We start from the raw sequence: 16031 nt of genomic DNA, 5'->3' as shown, positions 1-16031 counted from the left end.
GTCATCAGTTGCTGCCACCGCTGACCACGCCTGTCCTTCACTCTGCACCCAACCACACAGTCGGTAAGAACTTATTTTTATTTTTCCTTGAACTACTGTCAACGATGCCGTAAACGCCAGAGACGGAGGGACAGGTCTGTTTCTCAGTTCCGGAGGCGTCCCGTCCCAGTCCTCCCTCCCCCGCCAGGCCCACCCTTTCCTGGCGCCCCTGGTGCAGTTCACCCCTTTGTCACCAGGGGCCTTTAGCAAGGCAGCAGCGGCAGCTAAAGTGATGGCCTATCCTTTCGCCAGACAACTCACAAACGCCTCTTCTCAAAGAGTCAGGCCAGAGTTCACCTCGAGAATGAGGTCAAACGCTGCTGTGCTCCACAAATGTCACATTTACAAACGTTACTCACAGGTTGAAAAAGACAGAAGGAGAAGCCACCTAAGCAGTCTTTCCGTACAGAGTATAGCCTGTGATGAGGGAGAGAAACGGTCTTGATATTCGAAAAAAGTACTCTGCCATTCTCTTCCATTTTTCAAACCATGTTATGATGAGCAAAAAGGAAACAAGCACATCCCTCCCGACACTGTGCCCTGAGACCAGGCCACGTGCCTTGCCCGGGGGTCCCGTGTGCACCGTCCTAGGAACATCATCATGGCAGCACACGGGAAATTGACGTTATTAGCTTCCTGGTGCAGATGAGGAAGCGGGTGGCTGGGTATCTATCGCGGAGCTCCAAACAGGCAGAGAATGGATTCAAACCCAGGTTCACCCTTCCGCAGGCAACAAGCACCCCTGAAGGTGCTTTTCCGGGAAGGAAAAGCAAGCAAAGTGTTCTCCTGACGTTCCAGCAGCCACTCCACCGGCCAGCATGAGGGCTCCGTCCTCTGCCCCCCAACACCTAGGCGCACACCCTGAGCTCTGTCACCACACGGCCACCCAGGCATGGAAACGGTTAAGTCGCCCTCGCTGCATAAATCAAAAGTTCAAGGCTGCAACATACCACAATGATTCCCTCTTTACATATGACAAGAACCAGAGAGGGGCTGAAATCCCAAGCATCCTGAGCGGGGTCTCCCCAGCCCGCACAAGTTACGCCGCCAGGGTCAGGGCCGAGGACCTTTAGCGGCAACATTCATTTCCTGAACAGGACAAGTTCTCCTGACCATAAAGCTAATAGGAACTTCCTCGCACGGCGAGCTCCGGCTGACAGGGCTACTTGTCACTGGCCACGCAGGAGGAGAGCGCTGGTTCCCATTAGCGGGTTATGATGCCAGGTGCTACTAATAAGGTACATCGGCAAGAAACAAGAGCCTGCTAAGCTGTCTCTCCAACTCTGGAAGCAATCAGGCCTGGGCTGCAGGGCTGGGGAGGGGCCTTCTTTAAAGGAGGGGTTGGGGGGGGTGGGTGGAGGGAGGTGGGAGCTTCAGCCACTGTAGACCCCCGGCAGCATCTAACCTGCTGAACGGCTTAAATAAATACATTTCCAACAATCCCTCCACATTTCCCCCAGCTACCATAAAAAGACTCCCCCAAATTAACACTCATAATGTTTCTCCCAGCTCCAGGCCTGATGGATCACCGAGGGCCATTACACTCAGCCACATCTGCTTCTCACTACGGCAAGGAGAGTTGTGCCAACGGGCCTAATGGCACTAAGATCACAACGCTCAGCTAATCCACTTAGAGGCCAACGGCAGGAGAGGGTGGCTGGGGGCTTGGAGCGAGAGGCTCCCTTGTCAGGCTGGGGTCACAGGAGAAGCGGGAAGCGTGGGGTGGGGGGAGCTGGGGGCAGCCTCACATGTGAGTCCCTGCTGGGTGCTTCATGTTACACAGCACCCCATTTAACATGTTTGCACCACATTGAGAGGTAAGGGGCTACAACCTCACTTTACAGAAGGGGCGCCTGGCCGTTCAGACAGGTGAAGCCATCTACCCAAATCTGCCCAGATCCACCATGAGGCGCGGGCATTCAAACCCAAGTCTGAGATCCGTCTGTATGCCCCTGCTCTACACACCTTGTCTGCCTGCAGAGTCAGGGGTGGCGGGGTGTCTGTCTCATTCTTAGCATGCCTGGTGTATACACCCTTACTTAACACCTCGGAGGACCTAAATGACCCTAAAGAGGGGAGACCTCGAAACACTCCTTCCAATGGCCCACGACTCCTCCTCCTCCCATCCACATTTCTGTGACTACATACTCTAATAAAATCGCCAGTAATGCCCCCACTGTTTCAGGGAGTTCTTTCTCTCATCTAACCTGGATTCTTCCCACTACAAAGCTGGGCACATTCTGTCCCTGCCGAAGAAGGTCATGTCTTGAGGACAAGAATTGCAACAGGGCAAGAAATTTAGAACCAAGCAGGTTTCTGTGAGTTGTTAGTCGAAGTTTCCGTGCTGACGATCAAGTACTGGATTCCCTCTTGGCAGCTGCAGAGATAAGCCTCACATAGGCAAAACCCAACCAGAGTTTTTCCAGACTGAGCCAGCATAATAAGGACACGGGGGTTTTTAAGGGGAAACAGTAGAAAGGGGTATTTCTGATTATGCTGGCATGAAATTAACGGCACGGGATTTTTATTTTTGTAAGTGGGTTTCTTTTCCTCTCTCTTTTTTTCTGTTTTGGAAGTCAGCATAAACCCCCTTTATCGCTAGAAGCTGGCCTCTCCCTGTGTCTGTAAGAGATGATGGACTCCTGTGACCCCAGCCCCCTAAGACACAAACCCTTCCAGCTAATCAGTACTCTCCCTCCGTCTTCTCAAGCCACCGGACAAAGCCAGGAGGCCAGATCTGGCCAAGCGGTGAGCCTCCTGGTTAGCAACTTCAGGGAACATGGAGCTGGTCCTTCCTGTATTCCCCCTTCCCTTCTGATTCCATCAGGGGCTGAAGATCCAAGCGGGACATTGTAGAAAGAAGTATGAACATGAAGCCAGAGACCTGGGCACAAACCCTGGTGCCACCCTTCACCGTCTCACCAGGGAACAGTCTGTTAACCTCTCAGGCTTCCCTCTGCCCATCAGGGAATGGGAAACAAATATCTAGCCCCAGTGGGTGGCTAGAGGTTCTGAGCAGATACTGACTACGAATGCACTTAGCATGTGTATCAAGCACTCAAGGCGATATTTGCTGAATCTGCCCTTAGAAGCATCCTGCACTGTAGGGTGGGGACGGGAAGGGGCTCTGCAGCATGCCGCCCCCAAAGCCCAGACTTCTCTAGGTGAGGAGGCATCTGTGCTCCCATCACAGTGATTTGCTGGCCTGGCCACGTGCACATGCGATAGGACCTGGCGTTGGTGAGTAGCCTCAGCATTCGTAACTGATGACAGTGGAGTGCTGCCCAGCTAAATTTAAAAGAAGGCTGCAATGACTCATCAGGCTTCAGGTCAATGGGACAAAGAGTACCCTGGCCACAGTGCCTCAAGAGATCAGCTTTTTGGGGGGAAATGCAGGAGCTCACGGTGAACCAGCTGCAAAAACACCAGCAGTTCTCAGGTGCTGGATAAATGGACACCTCTGAGGGCAAGCAGGACCTCAACCAACAGGAACACAAATTTTACCCGGCACCGCCAGCTTCACAACCAACAAGGGCCGCAAAAATACAACAGCAAACACTTGCTCTCTGCTATTCTTCCATGCTCGTGACAAATATTTAGTGATTAATTCCTGCAACAACCCAGTGAGTAGGTACTGGGTTATTATTCCCATATTACAGACAAAACAAGCAAAGAAAGGTTAAGTAACGTAACCACAGTCACACAGCGGGTAAGTGGTGAAATCGAGATTCTGACCCAGATAGTGTAAGTTGCTCAAAATGCCCATCACAAAGCGTAAAACGTGGTGCTGGAGGGTGGGGAACGGGGATGCGGAGGTAGATTTTCCTTACTAACAAAATAGATGCCACTGAGTCAGAGTTTTCACTTAAAACCACCAAAACAGGATCTGACTACAAAAACCTTTACTTATCGTGGAAAATTCCAGAACCTTCCAATGGGCAAATTGAGGCACGCCTGTATTCATTTAGCAAGACTTTTTATGTCTCACACGTGGGCTTTCGGTTGGACTTGTTTTAAAGTCATTAATTTTTTTGAATTAAAATAACTGGAAATGTTTTTCCCCTGAATTAGCAAGAAATCCGAGCTGTGAATGGAGGTTTGATTTTAACAGTTTAGGATAATCACTATTTTAAAGAGTCATAAATAGCTTTCCTAGAACAAGCAGGAGGGAAAAGTACTGCTGAACTAAAGCTTTCTTCCCCTCTCCTTCTAGCAATTAGCAGCTCCAACCAATAGTGACAGCGAGTTAAAATGGGACTTTTCACTGAGATGAAAGAGTAGGCAACTTTCTTCCATTAGAAAGAAAGTAAAAGAACTCATCTTCAAACTTCCCAAGAGTTCAGTCTATATTGCAGATGACTCAGTAACCCTAAGCAGACTGAAGCATTAAAAAACGAAGTCAGAGCAGACGGAATCAAATCAAACTGACCCTCTATTTCAGCTGGCTGACTGCCAAACCAGATTCCAAAACAGAGCAAAATTCAAATAACCAAAATGACTTCATGAAGATATAAGCGAGTGCCAAAGGAGCAAAGGAGAAGTTTTTTTGTTTTTTTTTTTTTTAAGAGTTAAACAAACCAGAAATAGCTCATCCAAGGGCCTGGTTTTACAAATTAAGACATTAAACTCCAGATTAAAAAAAGAGACAGAACTGAAAAACAAAAAATACAGAACCAGCCTCCCAAACGGCAGGACACAGCACCACAAAGTCATCTTCCCATCTTCCCAGCCAGTGACCTCCTGAACAGACTAGATTTCCAGGAGCCCAGGAGCTTATAAACTTAAGTCGTGCATCATCCCCCAAAGGATACTTCCTGGAAACAGAAATGGTTTCAGCAAGGATTTGGGCAAATCTGTGAATGACAGAGCAGCTGTAAATAGCTATTAAGAGACGCCGGGCTCCACCTGACCTTTAGGATTGACGTCAAGGAAGAAGAGTGGCAGCCTCCAACGGTGGTATCTTAGGGATGGCATTGGCGCCCAAAGACTAGGTCAGATGGATCTGACCTAGAATGGCAATGCCCATGTGCTTATAAGGCCTGGCGTGGAGCACCCGGGACTGCGAATTAGAAGGAGAGCCGAGCTCCTGTCTCTAGCCATTTATAGATAGCTATGTGACCTTGGACATGTCACTTACTCACTCACAGCCCATTTTCCTCATCTGTAAGTTGGAGCTGATGACGGTGACAATCCCTTACCCAAATCCTTGGTGCTTTGGAAATCCGAACTGTTCAGATTTTAAAAAGGTACTATGGGGCCTTGAGTGTACACCAGGCCCAGAGTAGTCTAGGGAACCACTCCGTAATCAAACACATCAATATTTTTGCGGCAAAACATATGAATATTCAAAATAGGCGAGATAAATATAGCCTCACATCAGTTCAGTTCACATCAGGTTTTGCCACTAAATGAGTTCGCTGCAAACTTACACAAAGCGTTTTTAGCTTTCAGAGGTTCTCAGACGACTTCACCATCACCAGTATAGAATGAGAGACCTGCACCCCCTGAGGGGAGGCTGGGAGGTTAAGAGAGATAAAGTCATTAAAGGTGGTTTGCAGGGGCTTCCCTGGTGGCTCAGGAGTTAAGAATCCGCCTGTCGATGCAGTAGACACAGGTTCGAGCCCTGGCATGGGAAGATCCCACATGCCGCAGAGAAACTAAGCGCAGGCGCCACAACTACTGAGCCTGTGCTCTGGAGCCCGGGAACCGCAATTACCAACCCCACGTGCTGCAACGACTCAAGCCCAGTGAGCCCTACAGACCACGCTCCAGGACTAGAGAAGCCACCACCGTGAGAAGCCTGTGCACTGCAACGAAGAGCCGCTCCTGGTCACCGTAACTAGAGAAAGGTCCACACGGCATCAAAGACCCAGTATAGACAGAAATAAACAAATATTCCTAAAACAGGTGCCTTGCAAAAGAAACAGTGGGGCAACTGATAAAAGGCATTATTAATATTACTGCTGGGTCTTCCCGGGTGGTCCAGTGGTTAAGAATCTGCACTTCCATTGCAGAGGGCATGAATTCAGTCCCTGGTTGGGGAACTAAAATCCTGCATACCACATGCTGCAACTGCTGCTGCTAAGTTGCTTCAGTCGTGTCCGACTCTGTGCGACCCCATGGACAGCAGTCCACCAGGCTCCCCCGTCCCTGGGATTCTCCAGGCAAGAACACTGAAGTGGGTTGCCATTTCCTTCTCCAATGCATGAAACTGAAAAATGAAAGGGAAGTCGCTCAGTTGCGTCCAACTCTTAGCGACCCCATGGACTGCAGCCCACCAGGCTCCTCCGTCCATGGGATTTTCCAGGCAAGAGTACTGGAGTGGGGTGCCATGGCATGGTCAAAAAATAATTAAATAAAAATAAATTTAAGTACATTAAAAAAAATATCACTACTATGGCTATCATTATCCCACTGGAGGCTCTTTTCCAAATAGAATCTGGTAGGACCTCAGTGGTGCCTAAAACTGGCAGAATGATGAGAAGGGACTAAGAATTCAGGGCAACAACTAAATTCTCCAAGTGGCCTAAACCAAGGTCAACAGTTATCAGCCCTCTACATGGTCAACCACCGAAAACCATACAGCTGGCCACCTGAAAGAGGCCAAGGCAAGGGCCAGGCAGGACCTGATAGCTCAGCGACACGGTCATGCACTCTGGACCTGGCCTGAGGAGCCTCTGAACAGGGCTGCAGTCCTGAGTGCAGAGACAGGGCTGGGACCACCTCTGGGGTTTCCGAGGATGCTTGCAAGAACCAGACAAGAGCTCCTCCTGTGTGTGTGCAAGACATGCAGTGCTGATTCGAGGGCTTGAATGCAGGAGATCCAGAGGTTCCTGGGAAGCCAGATCCTACCCTGATTCTGTGGCACTTTAATTCAGAAACGTATTAAGACCAGGCTGGGAATTCCTTGGCAGTCCAGCATGTCAGGACTACTCACTTCCACTGTAGGAGGCATGAGGGTTCAATCCATGGTCAGGGAACTAAGATACCTCAAGCCACGCAGCATGGCCATAAAAAAGAAAAAAGACTTAGGCTCATGAGCCTGGGGAGACTCCTAAGTCAATCACATTATTCCTGATAATCTTATCACATGTACGTGGCTCTGAGAAGGAGACTGTGCACCTGGCCTAGTTCAGCTGGTCTCCAGATCAGATCCAGACAAGGTGACATGCAGAACAGGCCCAGCCTTCCAGGGAGAGAGGAGACAGAACAGAGACCAAGCTTAAACAAAGTGCTAGTCACTCAGTCGTGTCCGACTCTTGAGACCCCATGGACTGGGGCCCGCCAGGCTACTCTGTCCACAGAATCCTCCAGGCAAGAATACTGGAGTGGGTTGCCATTCCCTTCTCCAGGGGATCTTTCTAGCCCCGGGACTGAACCCAGGTCTCCTGCATTGCAGGCACATTCTTTATCATCTAAGCCACCAGGGAAATTTAGAGAAGGAAAGTCCAACACTAAAGAGACCCCCCCCCCCTCCCTCAGACATTATCTTCTGCGATGTGAGCCTGCTGGGGAGGTTTTAGAATCCAGCACTTGCTCCTGCATCTGCCTGGAGACAGATCTGCTTATCCAGCAGGCCCTCTGACTATTCTGACTTCCTTCCGGATCCTTTAGGCAGGTAAGCCCCATTTGATTTACCCAGGTAGCATCTCTGTGTGGGCTTCCCATCAATCCATCAGGCCACATCTGACAGTGCTGTTACATCTCACCATGCACTGCAGGGACCATAAGTTTACAGAGTTTCACTCCAGCTGTCTGTCACCCCAACAGGCTCCCCTCTCCCCAGCTTGGAACCAAGTCACAAGGAAAGCACACTGATGTGATTCTATCACACACCTTCCTGCCTGCCTCCCTTCCCTGCACTCTCCCCCTCCTTCCTCTCCCTGCCCTTCTGCCCATCACCTGCCACCCCCACTCCTCAAGAAGAAAAGCGACTACCACAAGCAGGTACCTAACCTTTACCCACACTCTAGCCTACTGGCTTACCAACAGAATAAAATAAATCCTGTAGCCTGTTATTTCATCGTGTTCTTCACTATCACATTCACAGCCTCCTGACATCAAAATCTCCCACTCTGATTGTTTTGTCTTGACTTTTTTGTTTGTGTTATGCTGGCAGCTTTACACAAGAGAACAGCAGGAAATTGGGAAGCAGCACCTTCATCCTGGAGGTCTGAGAGGGAGAGAGGTGAAGCCTCCTGAAAGCATGTCAGATCGGGAGCCAGGGGCTGCCAGTGAGAGCATGCAGGAACATTCTCTCCGTCCCTGATCTCCTCGGACCCCACAGTTTTCCACCCAGGGCACAGCCCCAGGCTCCAGCCTATGGGGCGGCGGCAGCCCACTTTCCACCCTCAGTTAATAGCACATTCTCCTGTGTCAGCAGCCCAGGGCATGACGCCAAGGATGCCAGAACCGGCGGCTCAACATCACAAGCTCAGAAGGACAGCGACATCCTTTGCACCACCTCCCAGTCAACTCAACCCCTCGATGGCAGGGCCATGGACACCACACTGTAGAACTCAGAGCCGCAAGGGCGAAGCAGAGACGAGACCCAAGCAAGGCAGGGGACTGAGGGTCCAGCCCTTACCCTCTTGGTTACTAAGTGCCAGTCGCAGCTCCAGGGATTTCTGGATGTTACTTCGTTAATCCAGCACCCCACCCTGCAGAACTCCTCCATTTGAAAGAAAGTAAAGCAAGACCCAGAAAGGTTACGTAACGTTGCCAAGCTCTCAGTGCTAGACACGGCTAGTTCTGTTACCCATGCTCTGGTGGGGAGTGAGACCCTCCAGCCAACCCTCCAGCTCTCCCCAGAGGAACAAGGGTCCCACAGAAAACTCCTGGGAGAGTAACATCTTTTGCATCCCTCTCAGGTAAAGAGAAGCAAAAAGGACCCAGGAAGAAGCCAAGGGAAAAAAAAAGAAAAAAACCTACTTTCCAGAGCACAGGGGTTGGGGAAAATGGGAAAAGGTAGTCAAAGGTATTCAAAAAATAAATGAGTCCTGGGGTTATAACATACAACATGATGACTATAGTTAACAACACTGCATTACATAATGAAAGTTGCTAAGAGAGTAGGTCTTAGAAGTGCTCAAGAAAAAAAATTATCTGACTATCTAGAGTGATGGACTTTAAGTCAACTTATCATAGTGATCATTTTATAAAATATTCAAATACCGAATCATTATACACCTGAAACTGTTATACGTCAACGAAATCTCCATTTTAAAATTACTTTCCACTATACCCCATTTCTCATAGCACATAACTGAAATAATTCACATCCGGAGAAGGCGATCAATGTATCTGGTCAAGTCTGGGGAGAGGGTTTCCTCTTTAGGAAAGTGTGAGCAAAAACAAACACAACCTCGGTCCGTTTCTGAGCAGTACAAGCATCACGAAGACACACCTTAGTGGCGGTTATTTTTCGCACCCGACCGGAAGAGAATCGGCTACGTGGAGCTCAGCAGCACTTTCCAAAAGGTAAGTCTCAGAAGACCCGATTAAGCGGTGTTGGAGGAGGTTCTGACTCAGCTTGGTGGAATCAGATAACCTCCAGGTGCCTCCAACTCCATGCCCCTGCCTCCTCTCCCCCACACCCCCTCCTGAATGGTCAACAGAAGAATGGGGGGGGGGCAGCGAGGAGAGGAGTGCAAACTGAAGAATCCACCCAAGATCTGCAGCACAGCAGGCAAGAGAGTGTGCAGGGAAATGTTATCACAGATGACAAAGAGAAATTGGATTTCCTAACACCCCTCGCCTGACCCAGGAACTGGAGGGTAATGTGATGGGCACATCAAACTCACTACAGAGTCCCTCTGTGTTTACTCCACTTCTGATGAGCAATTTCAAAACCCTTCGTTGTGCAGACAAGACACTCTTTCGGACTGAATAACTCCGAGAGGCAGCAAAGTGCAAGAAGGTTAAGACCTGAATTTGAATCCAGCTCTGCCTCTCAGTATCTACATGACCCTGGGAAAAGGTCTTATTATCTCCCTATGGACAAGAACATCATCTACCTGGGAAAACTGCTGTTAACAAAAATATGACTCCACGAAAAGCAACTGAAGCAGGCATGTCATAAAAGCTATTTCACAGAGAAGGAAACAGAAGCCAGAGAGAAGCTGATGCTGGCCCAAAGTAGTATTTAATTCAGTGTGAGTAGGGATGGGTTAAGAATAAGACTGCAAGCTGCAAAACTGATGTTTCTCATACCCATCCTTCTCCCTTGAATTTAAATCAGCTCCCCTGAAACGTGTTTACAGGGTCAGAGAAGGAAAAGGGAGAGGAGGCAACATTCCTGGTGATGAAGGTTCACCAGGAACAACGTTCAGAACCTGCAGCTGCTCTTGGGTCTAAGCAGACTCCAGCCCCTCCCCTCCTCCTGAGCTGCAGACACGCCAGCCTTGGCAGGAACCACCACAGGGGAACTCAGGTACCTGAAACCCTGCGGAGTGGCCAGACCCCGGCCGTGGGCCCTTCCTCCTCACCCCACCTTTCCCTCCCTCCACTTTAGAAGTCTCTCCAGGCAGAGGAGAAAAAACTCAGGAGCAGGAAAAGCAAATCAGGAGCCCAGATGCAAAAAGAACGCAAAGAGCTTAGTAAAGACTGGGCGAAAGGAATTCCCTGGCAGTCCTACTACTGAAGGCAGACGTTCAATCCTCGGTCAGGGAACTAAGCTTCTGTAAGCCACTTGACATGATCTAAAAATTAATAAATAAAAATCAAAAAAATTTTTTTTAAAAAAGGAACTGAGCGCCTAAGTTCCCCCGTGTTCAGGAAAGACCCCAAGGTCTCCCAACAGACCTGGAAAGTGATCTTTCCAGGGTTTTTTTTTTTCACAAATAGCAAAGAGAACAAGGGAGCCAGGCCCCAGGACTAGGGGACAGCTGGGAACGAAGGCGGGGTGGAGGCCAGAAATTCCGGGAGGGGGTGACGGGCGCAGAGGGGCCTACCTGTGCTGCTCCACGGCCTCGTTGTCAGGAAGCTCCACGCCACACACACTGCACTGCTCCCCGACAGTGCGGCTCTCGGCCTTCATGCCCACAGCCAGCTCCCCCAGCTTGCTGAACAGCTCCCGCTGGATGAAGCCCTGGGGCAGCAGACCCCCGTAGGTGCTGAAGTCCATGGAGACAGCCAGGGCGGGCTGCACGTGGAGGCCCGAGGTCACCGAGGATGGCATGCTGAGCACGGCATCGGCCTTGTGGTTGGGCAACACCGAGTAGAGTCCCAGGTGCTTCTCAGCTGGGGGCGCAGGGGGCTCCAATCGGCCGAGGGGGCCCTGGCCAGCCTCGACCGGAGGCGGCAGCTGCTCAGCACTCTCCTCACGTCCGTAGTGCAGCTCCCTGGCGCTGGTGATGACGCTGCTCCGAGTAGGGGTTCCGGGCCCTTCCTTGCCCCTTTCTTCCACCTTGTCCCCCATCCCAGCTGAGATGCTAGACTCCGCGGTCCCAGGGCTTTCCTGGCCGGGCACCTCATCCACTTGCATCATCTCCGGCTTCACCTCGGCCACCGCAGGGTGCCGCCCACCCCCAGCCAGGGTTGGCTCCTCGGGCCCGGCGGGCGGCTGAAGAGCCCCCTGCAGGAGAGACTGTCCTATGGTCATCAGACTGTCCACTGCCGCCTTGGTGGGACTCATGGCTGAAAGGCCAAATGAGGTGGAGACGGAAGGGCTCTGGTCCACCATGGGCCCAGGGAGGCTCTGGGCCGCCACACTGGCATAGCCACTCTCCTCGCTGGAATGCTTCGAGATGAAGATGTTCTTCAGGTAGCGCGCCTTGCGGTCCTCTTCCTCCTCGGCCCCGCCCTCCGCCATGGTGGCCTCTGTGTCGTTGTCATCTGAGGCCTGGATGGTCTCCAGGATCTTCAGGCACTGCTCCTCCAGGTACTCGATCTCCAGGATCTCGGCAGCGTACAGCAGGTCATCCAGGTCCTCCGCCTTGGCTTGCAGCGTGGCCGTGTATGCATACTCCAGAATCTGCTGGAAGGTCTTGGGAGACAGGAAGTCCAGAGTATAGTGCTGGCTGTTGCGGTGGAAGAGGATCTCAAACATCTTGCTGGTGCAGGCCAGCACAGTCCGGTGGGCGTGGAACTCCTGGCTGTCCACCATGATGACCACATCGCACAGCGTCCCGGCCAGCCGCATCTGGTTGGCCTTGCACAGGAGCCCCGTGGGGTGGCTAGGGTTCTGCAGCTGGATCATGCCCATCTTTGTCAGATCCATGGTGCTCCCCGAGGCTTAGGCATGAGGCTCTCTTTCCTTCCTGGCTCTGCGTGGCGGGGCAGGGTGCGTTTCCTGGGCCAATGGCAAGGCCTAGAGGGGAGAAATGAGGAAAGAGGCAAAAGAGATGCAAGAACAAAAGATAGATTAGTTACTGTCCCTAAAAGTAAGAATTCAGTCAATAGCCCCTGCCCCAAACCTGCAGCAAGACAGTCCTGGAGATTTTAACAGAGGGGAAGGGCTTCCTAGAAATCTACATGACTGCCTTTACGGGCCCAAGAATGATGGGAGTAAAGAGAAGGTTCTGCTGTATAGCACATGCCTAATTCACTGGTCTGTGACATCTGTTAGAAGAAGTAAAATGAAAATTACAGTGGAGTCTTATGAGTCCTGAGCTTTAAGTGTGAGTGTGGGGGGCTCCTGTGCAAAGTCAACACTGATTGTGAGAAGATGCCCAGTGCTTAACTTAAATGGGTAAGAATTTAACCCCCTCTTCTAGTCAGTGTAAGCACTCAACTTCACTTTCAACCCCCTGTGCAGCAAATCTCATCTTCAAAACAAAGTTTCTCTAAATCCTGCCTCATTGTGGTAGCCCCAGGAACAACACCCAGCCTAGCTGGGGCTAGCAGCCTAGAGTAGCAGCTCAAAGAAATCTACAGGCAAGGTTCCTCTCCTCCAGCCCACCTTTTCACTCTCAGTTAATGCCTTCCTGGGTTTCTACCCTTCCACTCTTCTCAGGGTTGCAAAGGGCTGATGAACCCACGCCCTGACCCTCTCCTTAGGCACTAAGAGAAATACACACACATAGTCTATGAACTAGCTTGGCTCACTCCCAATCATGGGTACCTCAAAGTGACTGTATAAGTAATCCAAAACCTCAGCTGTGTAGTGTGTATGTATGTGTGTGCACCAGCCAGAGAAACAGAAACAGTTAACACACGTGCGTGCATGCATGCTCAGTCGTGTCCAACTCTTTGTGACCCCATGACTGTAGCCTGCCAGGCTCCTGACCAAGGAGTTTTCCAGACAAGACTACTGGAGTGTGTTGCCATTTCCGCCTCCAGTGGATCTTCCCCACCCAGGGGTTGAACCCACATCTCCTGCATCTCCTGCATCAGCAGGTGATTCTTTACCACTGCACTACCTGGGAAGTCTCAAGCACACGTGTCCACACTTATATAATGTGCCACACTTATATAATGTGCTGCACTTATCTCCTGCCCACAAGTGCCCAGTAGTGAGGAGGACCTGTAATATGCAGGCTAGGTATTGAAGGGCCTACAGAGAGATCCTAGAAAACATGTACCCCTAAAGCCAGGAGTGCATGTGCTGGGAACACAAACCCCCAGTATCTCCCACAGGCTCCCGGGAGTGGGCAAGTCCCATGACCCAAAGAGGAATTGATGCTGGATTGCTACACCTGGCTCCAAGGGGTGAGAGAGGATATTGGCACCAGCATCATGGTGTGAGTTACCAGCATGAAGGGAAGACTGAGCTGGAGACAAAGGCCTCTCTCCAAGTGCTCTCTGGGATCAGTAACAGGGCTCTGGGTCTCCCAAACCTGTCTAAAGCGTGTCTGAAAGATCTCACAGGCCCAGGTCCCTCCCAGCCTCGGCCTTGCTGTGGCCAATATTGCTGTGAAACCAATTGGGAGCAAGGCAGAACAAGGGCTCTTCCTCTTGGAACACTGCTGGCCTCCACCCCCAAAGGGAACCCTATTGACTCCAGGCCACAAATCTTACTTAGAAAGGGTTAATAGGGCAGTCAATCAAGAAGACACTTTTGCTCCCCACCCCGGGGTGAAAACGGAGGCCATGGTGGGGGGCGGTGACCATTCACAAGCGCCTTGCCACCAGGCGCTTTCCCCGCAGACTTTGGGTTTCAGAGAACTAGGAGGTAGGAATCGAAAGAATGGAAGCTAGTCTACCCGAATTCCTTCCCCAAAGCAAGCACCGTGGGTCCTGAAGGAAATCAGTGTGCCCTGATCAGCCGTCCCCGAAACCCGCGGCTCGGCGCCCGGGGGCCGGCTGGTGCTGGCTGCAGCGCCGTGCCCCTTGTCACGGCGGAAAGCCAGCGCTAACCAGCTCGAGCTCCGGGGATCGATCGCGCGCTCACACCTTCCCGCCCCTCACCCCCCACCCCGTTTCCAGCCACCCCCTCCGGAGACTTGGAGACGACTTCAGCAAACTTGGGGAAGCAACTTTTCCGGGAAAACCAGATGGCAACGAGAAAGGGAGCTGGGTTAGGAAAGAAGAAAAGCGAAAGAGACCCGGGCGAAAGGCAAGAGTTCAGGCGGGCCGAATGCTGGGGCGAGAGAGGCGAGAAGGCGGACTCGCCTTGAGGCGAAGGAGAAGCACAAAAGCCCGACGAGTTGTGGGAGGAAAGGCGAGAAGGGATCTGAGGGCCCTCTCTCCGACCCAGGGCGGGGATCCCCGCGAGCGGCGGACAAGGTCCCCGGCCTCGGGCGGGTGGCGCCAGCAGCAGGCGCGCCCGGCCCAGGCACGTTGCGAGCGTTCCGGGGAGCGGCCAGCGAGTCGGTGCTGAGCGCGTCTGTGCGTTCCAGCGGGTCCGCGGGCCGGCGAGATCGTGCGCATTTCGAGCGCGTGCGGGAGTGTTCGAGGGGCTGTGAGAGCTAGCTGCCGGCGCGCAGGGGTGGGAAAGGCATCCCGAACGCATCAGGTGCAGAGCGGAGCACCCACCGAGCGCGGCCGGGAGCGCACAGCGAGCTCCGGCGCCACAGCCGGTCCCGCCGAGAGCCGAGGAGGGCCCGGAGCGCTGGAGACACTCCAGAGCTCCACCACGGAGCCCCTCCCCCCCAAAACCGGGGGGATCAAGTCCAATCAAGAAAAAGGAGCCCACCACGTTTTCCAAAGAGAAACAAAACCCAAGTGACTCCCAGTCCGGCTCCCCTCCGCCCCCAAAACCACTCCTCCGATCCTAGCTTCCCAGCTGGCGGGCGAATAAACACACAAATAAACCACAGCCCTATCTCGCGCCCGCGCACCGGTCGGCATACATATGAGCACCCACAGGCTCCCGGCTCCTCCGCCGGCCCCTGGTGGTACAAAGCCTCCTATTCCCAACCCTGCGCTTGTGACCCCCGGCCCCGCAGACCGCTCTGGCCCCCACTTCTCACCCCGACTGTGCCCTGGAGTGGAAAGGTTGGGGAGGCAACTGCGCCCAAGCTGACAGCCAGGGCTCCCCCTTCCAGCCGACCCCCAACCGCCGGCGGCGACGGCTGCAGCAGCAGGAAGGGGACAAGCCGAATAAAATAAGGCAGAAGCCCAGCGGTCGAGTGGCCGAAGCGAGCGCGCCCCCCCACCCCAGACCTCTCCAGCCCTGGGGTGCCCGGGCGCAGAGCTATCTCTGGGCAGTGCGCCTCTCCCTGGCCCCCAACTCACCGCTGCCGAGCCGGGTGCCGTGGGGTGGGTGTGCGTGCCTCTTGGGGGTGTGTGCCTCTGTCTGGGAGGGGTGTTGCTGGGGAACTGTTGCTCTCGGTATCACGGCGGTAGCGGCGGCATCGCCCGGCAGTTCGCAGTACCCGCTCTCATCGCCCTCAACTCCTCTGTGCTGCGAGGTTAGCAAATCACCACCGGCTGCGGCGCCTCCGCCGCGTCCCACGTCAACGCCGAGCCCCCTCCCCTGCGAGGCCCCGGCGCCTCTCCATCTTTAGTGCTGGCGGCCGAGCCCGGCTCCCTGCCCACAGCTGCCCCCCTTCCCTCCCCCCTCCCGCGCCGTTCCCCGGCTCAGCCCGCCCACCCCCCCGCACTGGCCG

The 16031-nt window shown here is 52.9% G+C and overlaps 1 protein-coding gene across 1 annotated transcript in view; it reads right to left on the bottom strand.

Moving 5' to 3' along the window:
• Nucleotides 1-15797, bottom strand: part of ZBTB16 (zinc finger and BTB domain containing 16) — a 197781-nt gene extending 181984 nt beyond the window's left edge. The window contains exons 1-2 of the mRNA XM_068988709.1: nucleotides 15658-15797; nucleotides 10992-12349 (exon numbers count right to left, since the gene is read on the bottom strand). Coding sequence (XP_068844810.1) covers nucleotides 10992-12259 — 1268 coding nt within the window. The 5' untranslated portion in view covers nucleotides 12260-12349; nucleotides 15658-15797. The remainder of the gene's footprint in view (nucleotides 1-10991; nucleotides 12350-15657) is intronic.
• Nucleotides 15798-16031: the final 234 nt, after the last annotated feature.

The sequence above is a fragment of the Capricornis sumatraensis genome, chromosome 16 (genome assembly GCF_032405125.1).
Source record: "Capricornis sumatraensis isolate serow.1 chromosome 16, serow.2, whole genome shotgun sequence".
In the NCBI taxonomy this organism is placed as follows: domain Eukaryota; kingdom Metazoa; phylum Chordata; class Mammalia; order Artiodactyla; family Bovidae; genus Capricornis; species Capricornis sumatraensis.
The sequence above is the reverse complement of the archived record's forward strand: the minus strand, read 5'-3'. Positions and strand labels throughout refer to the sequence as shown.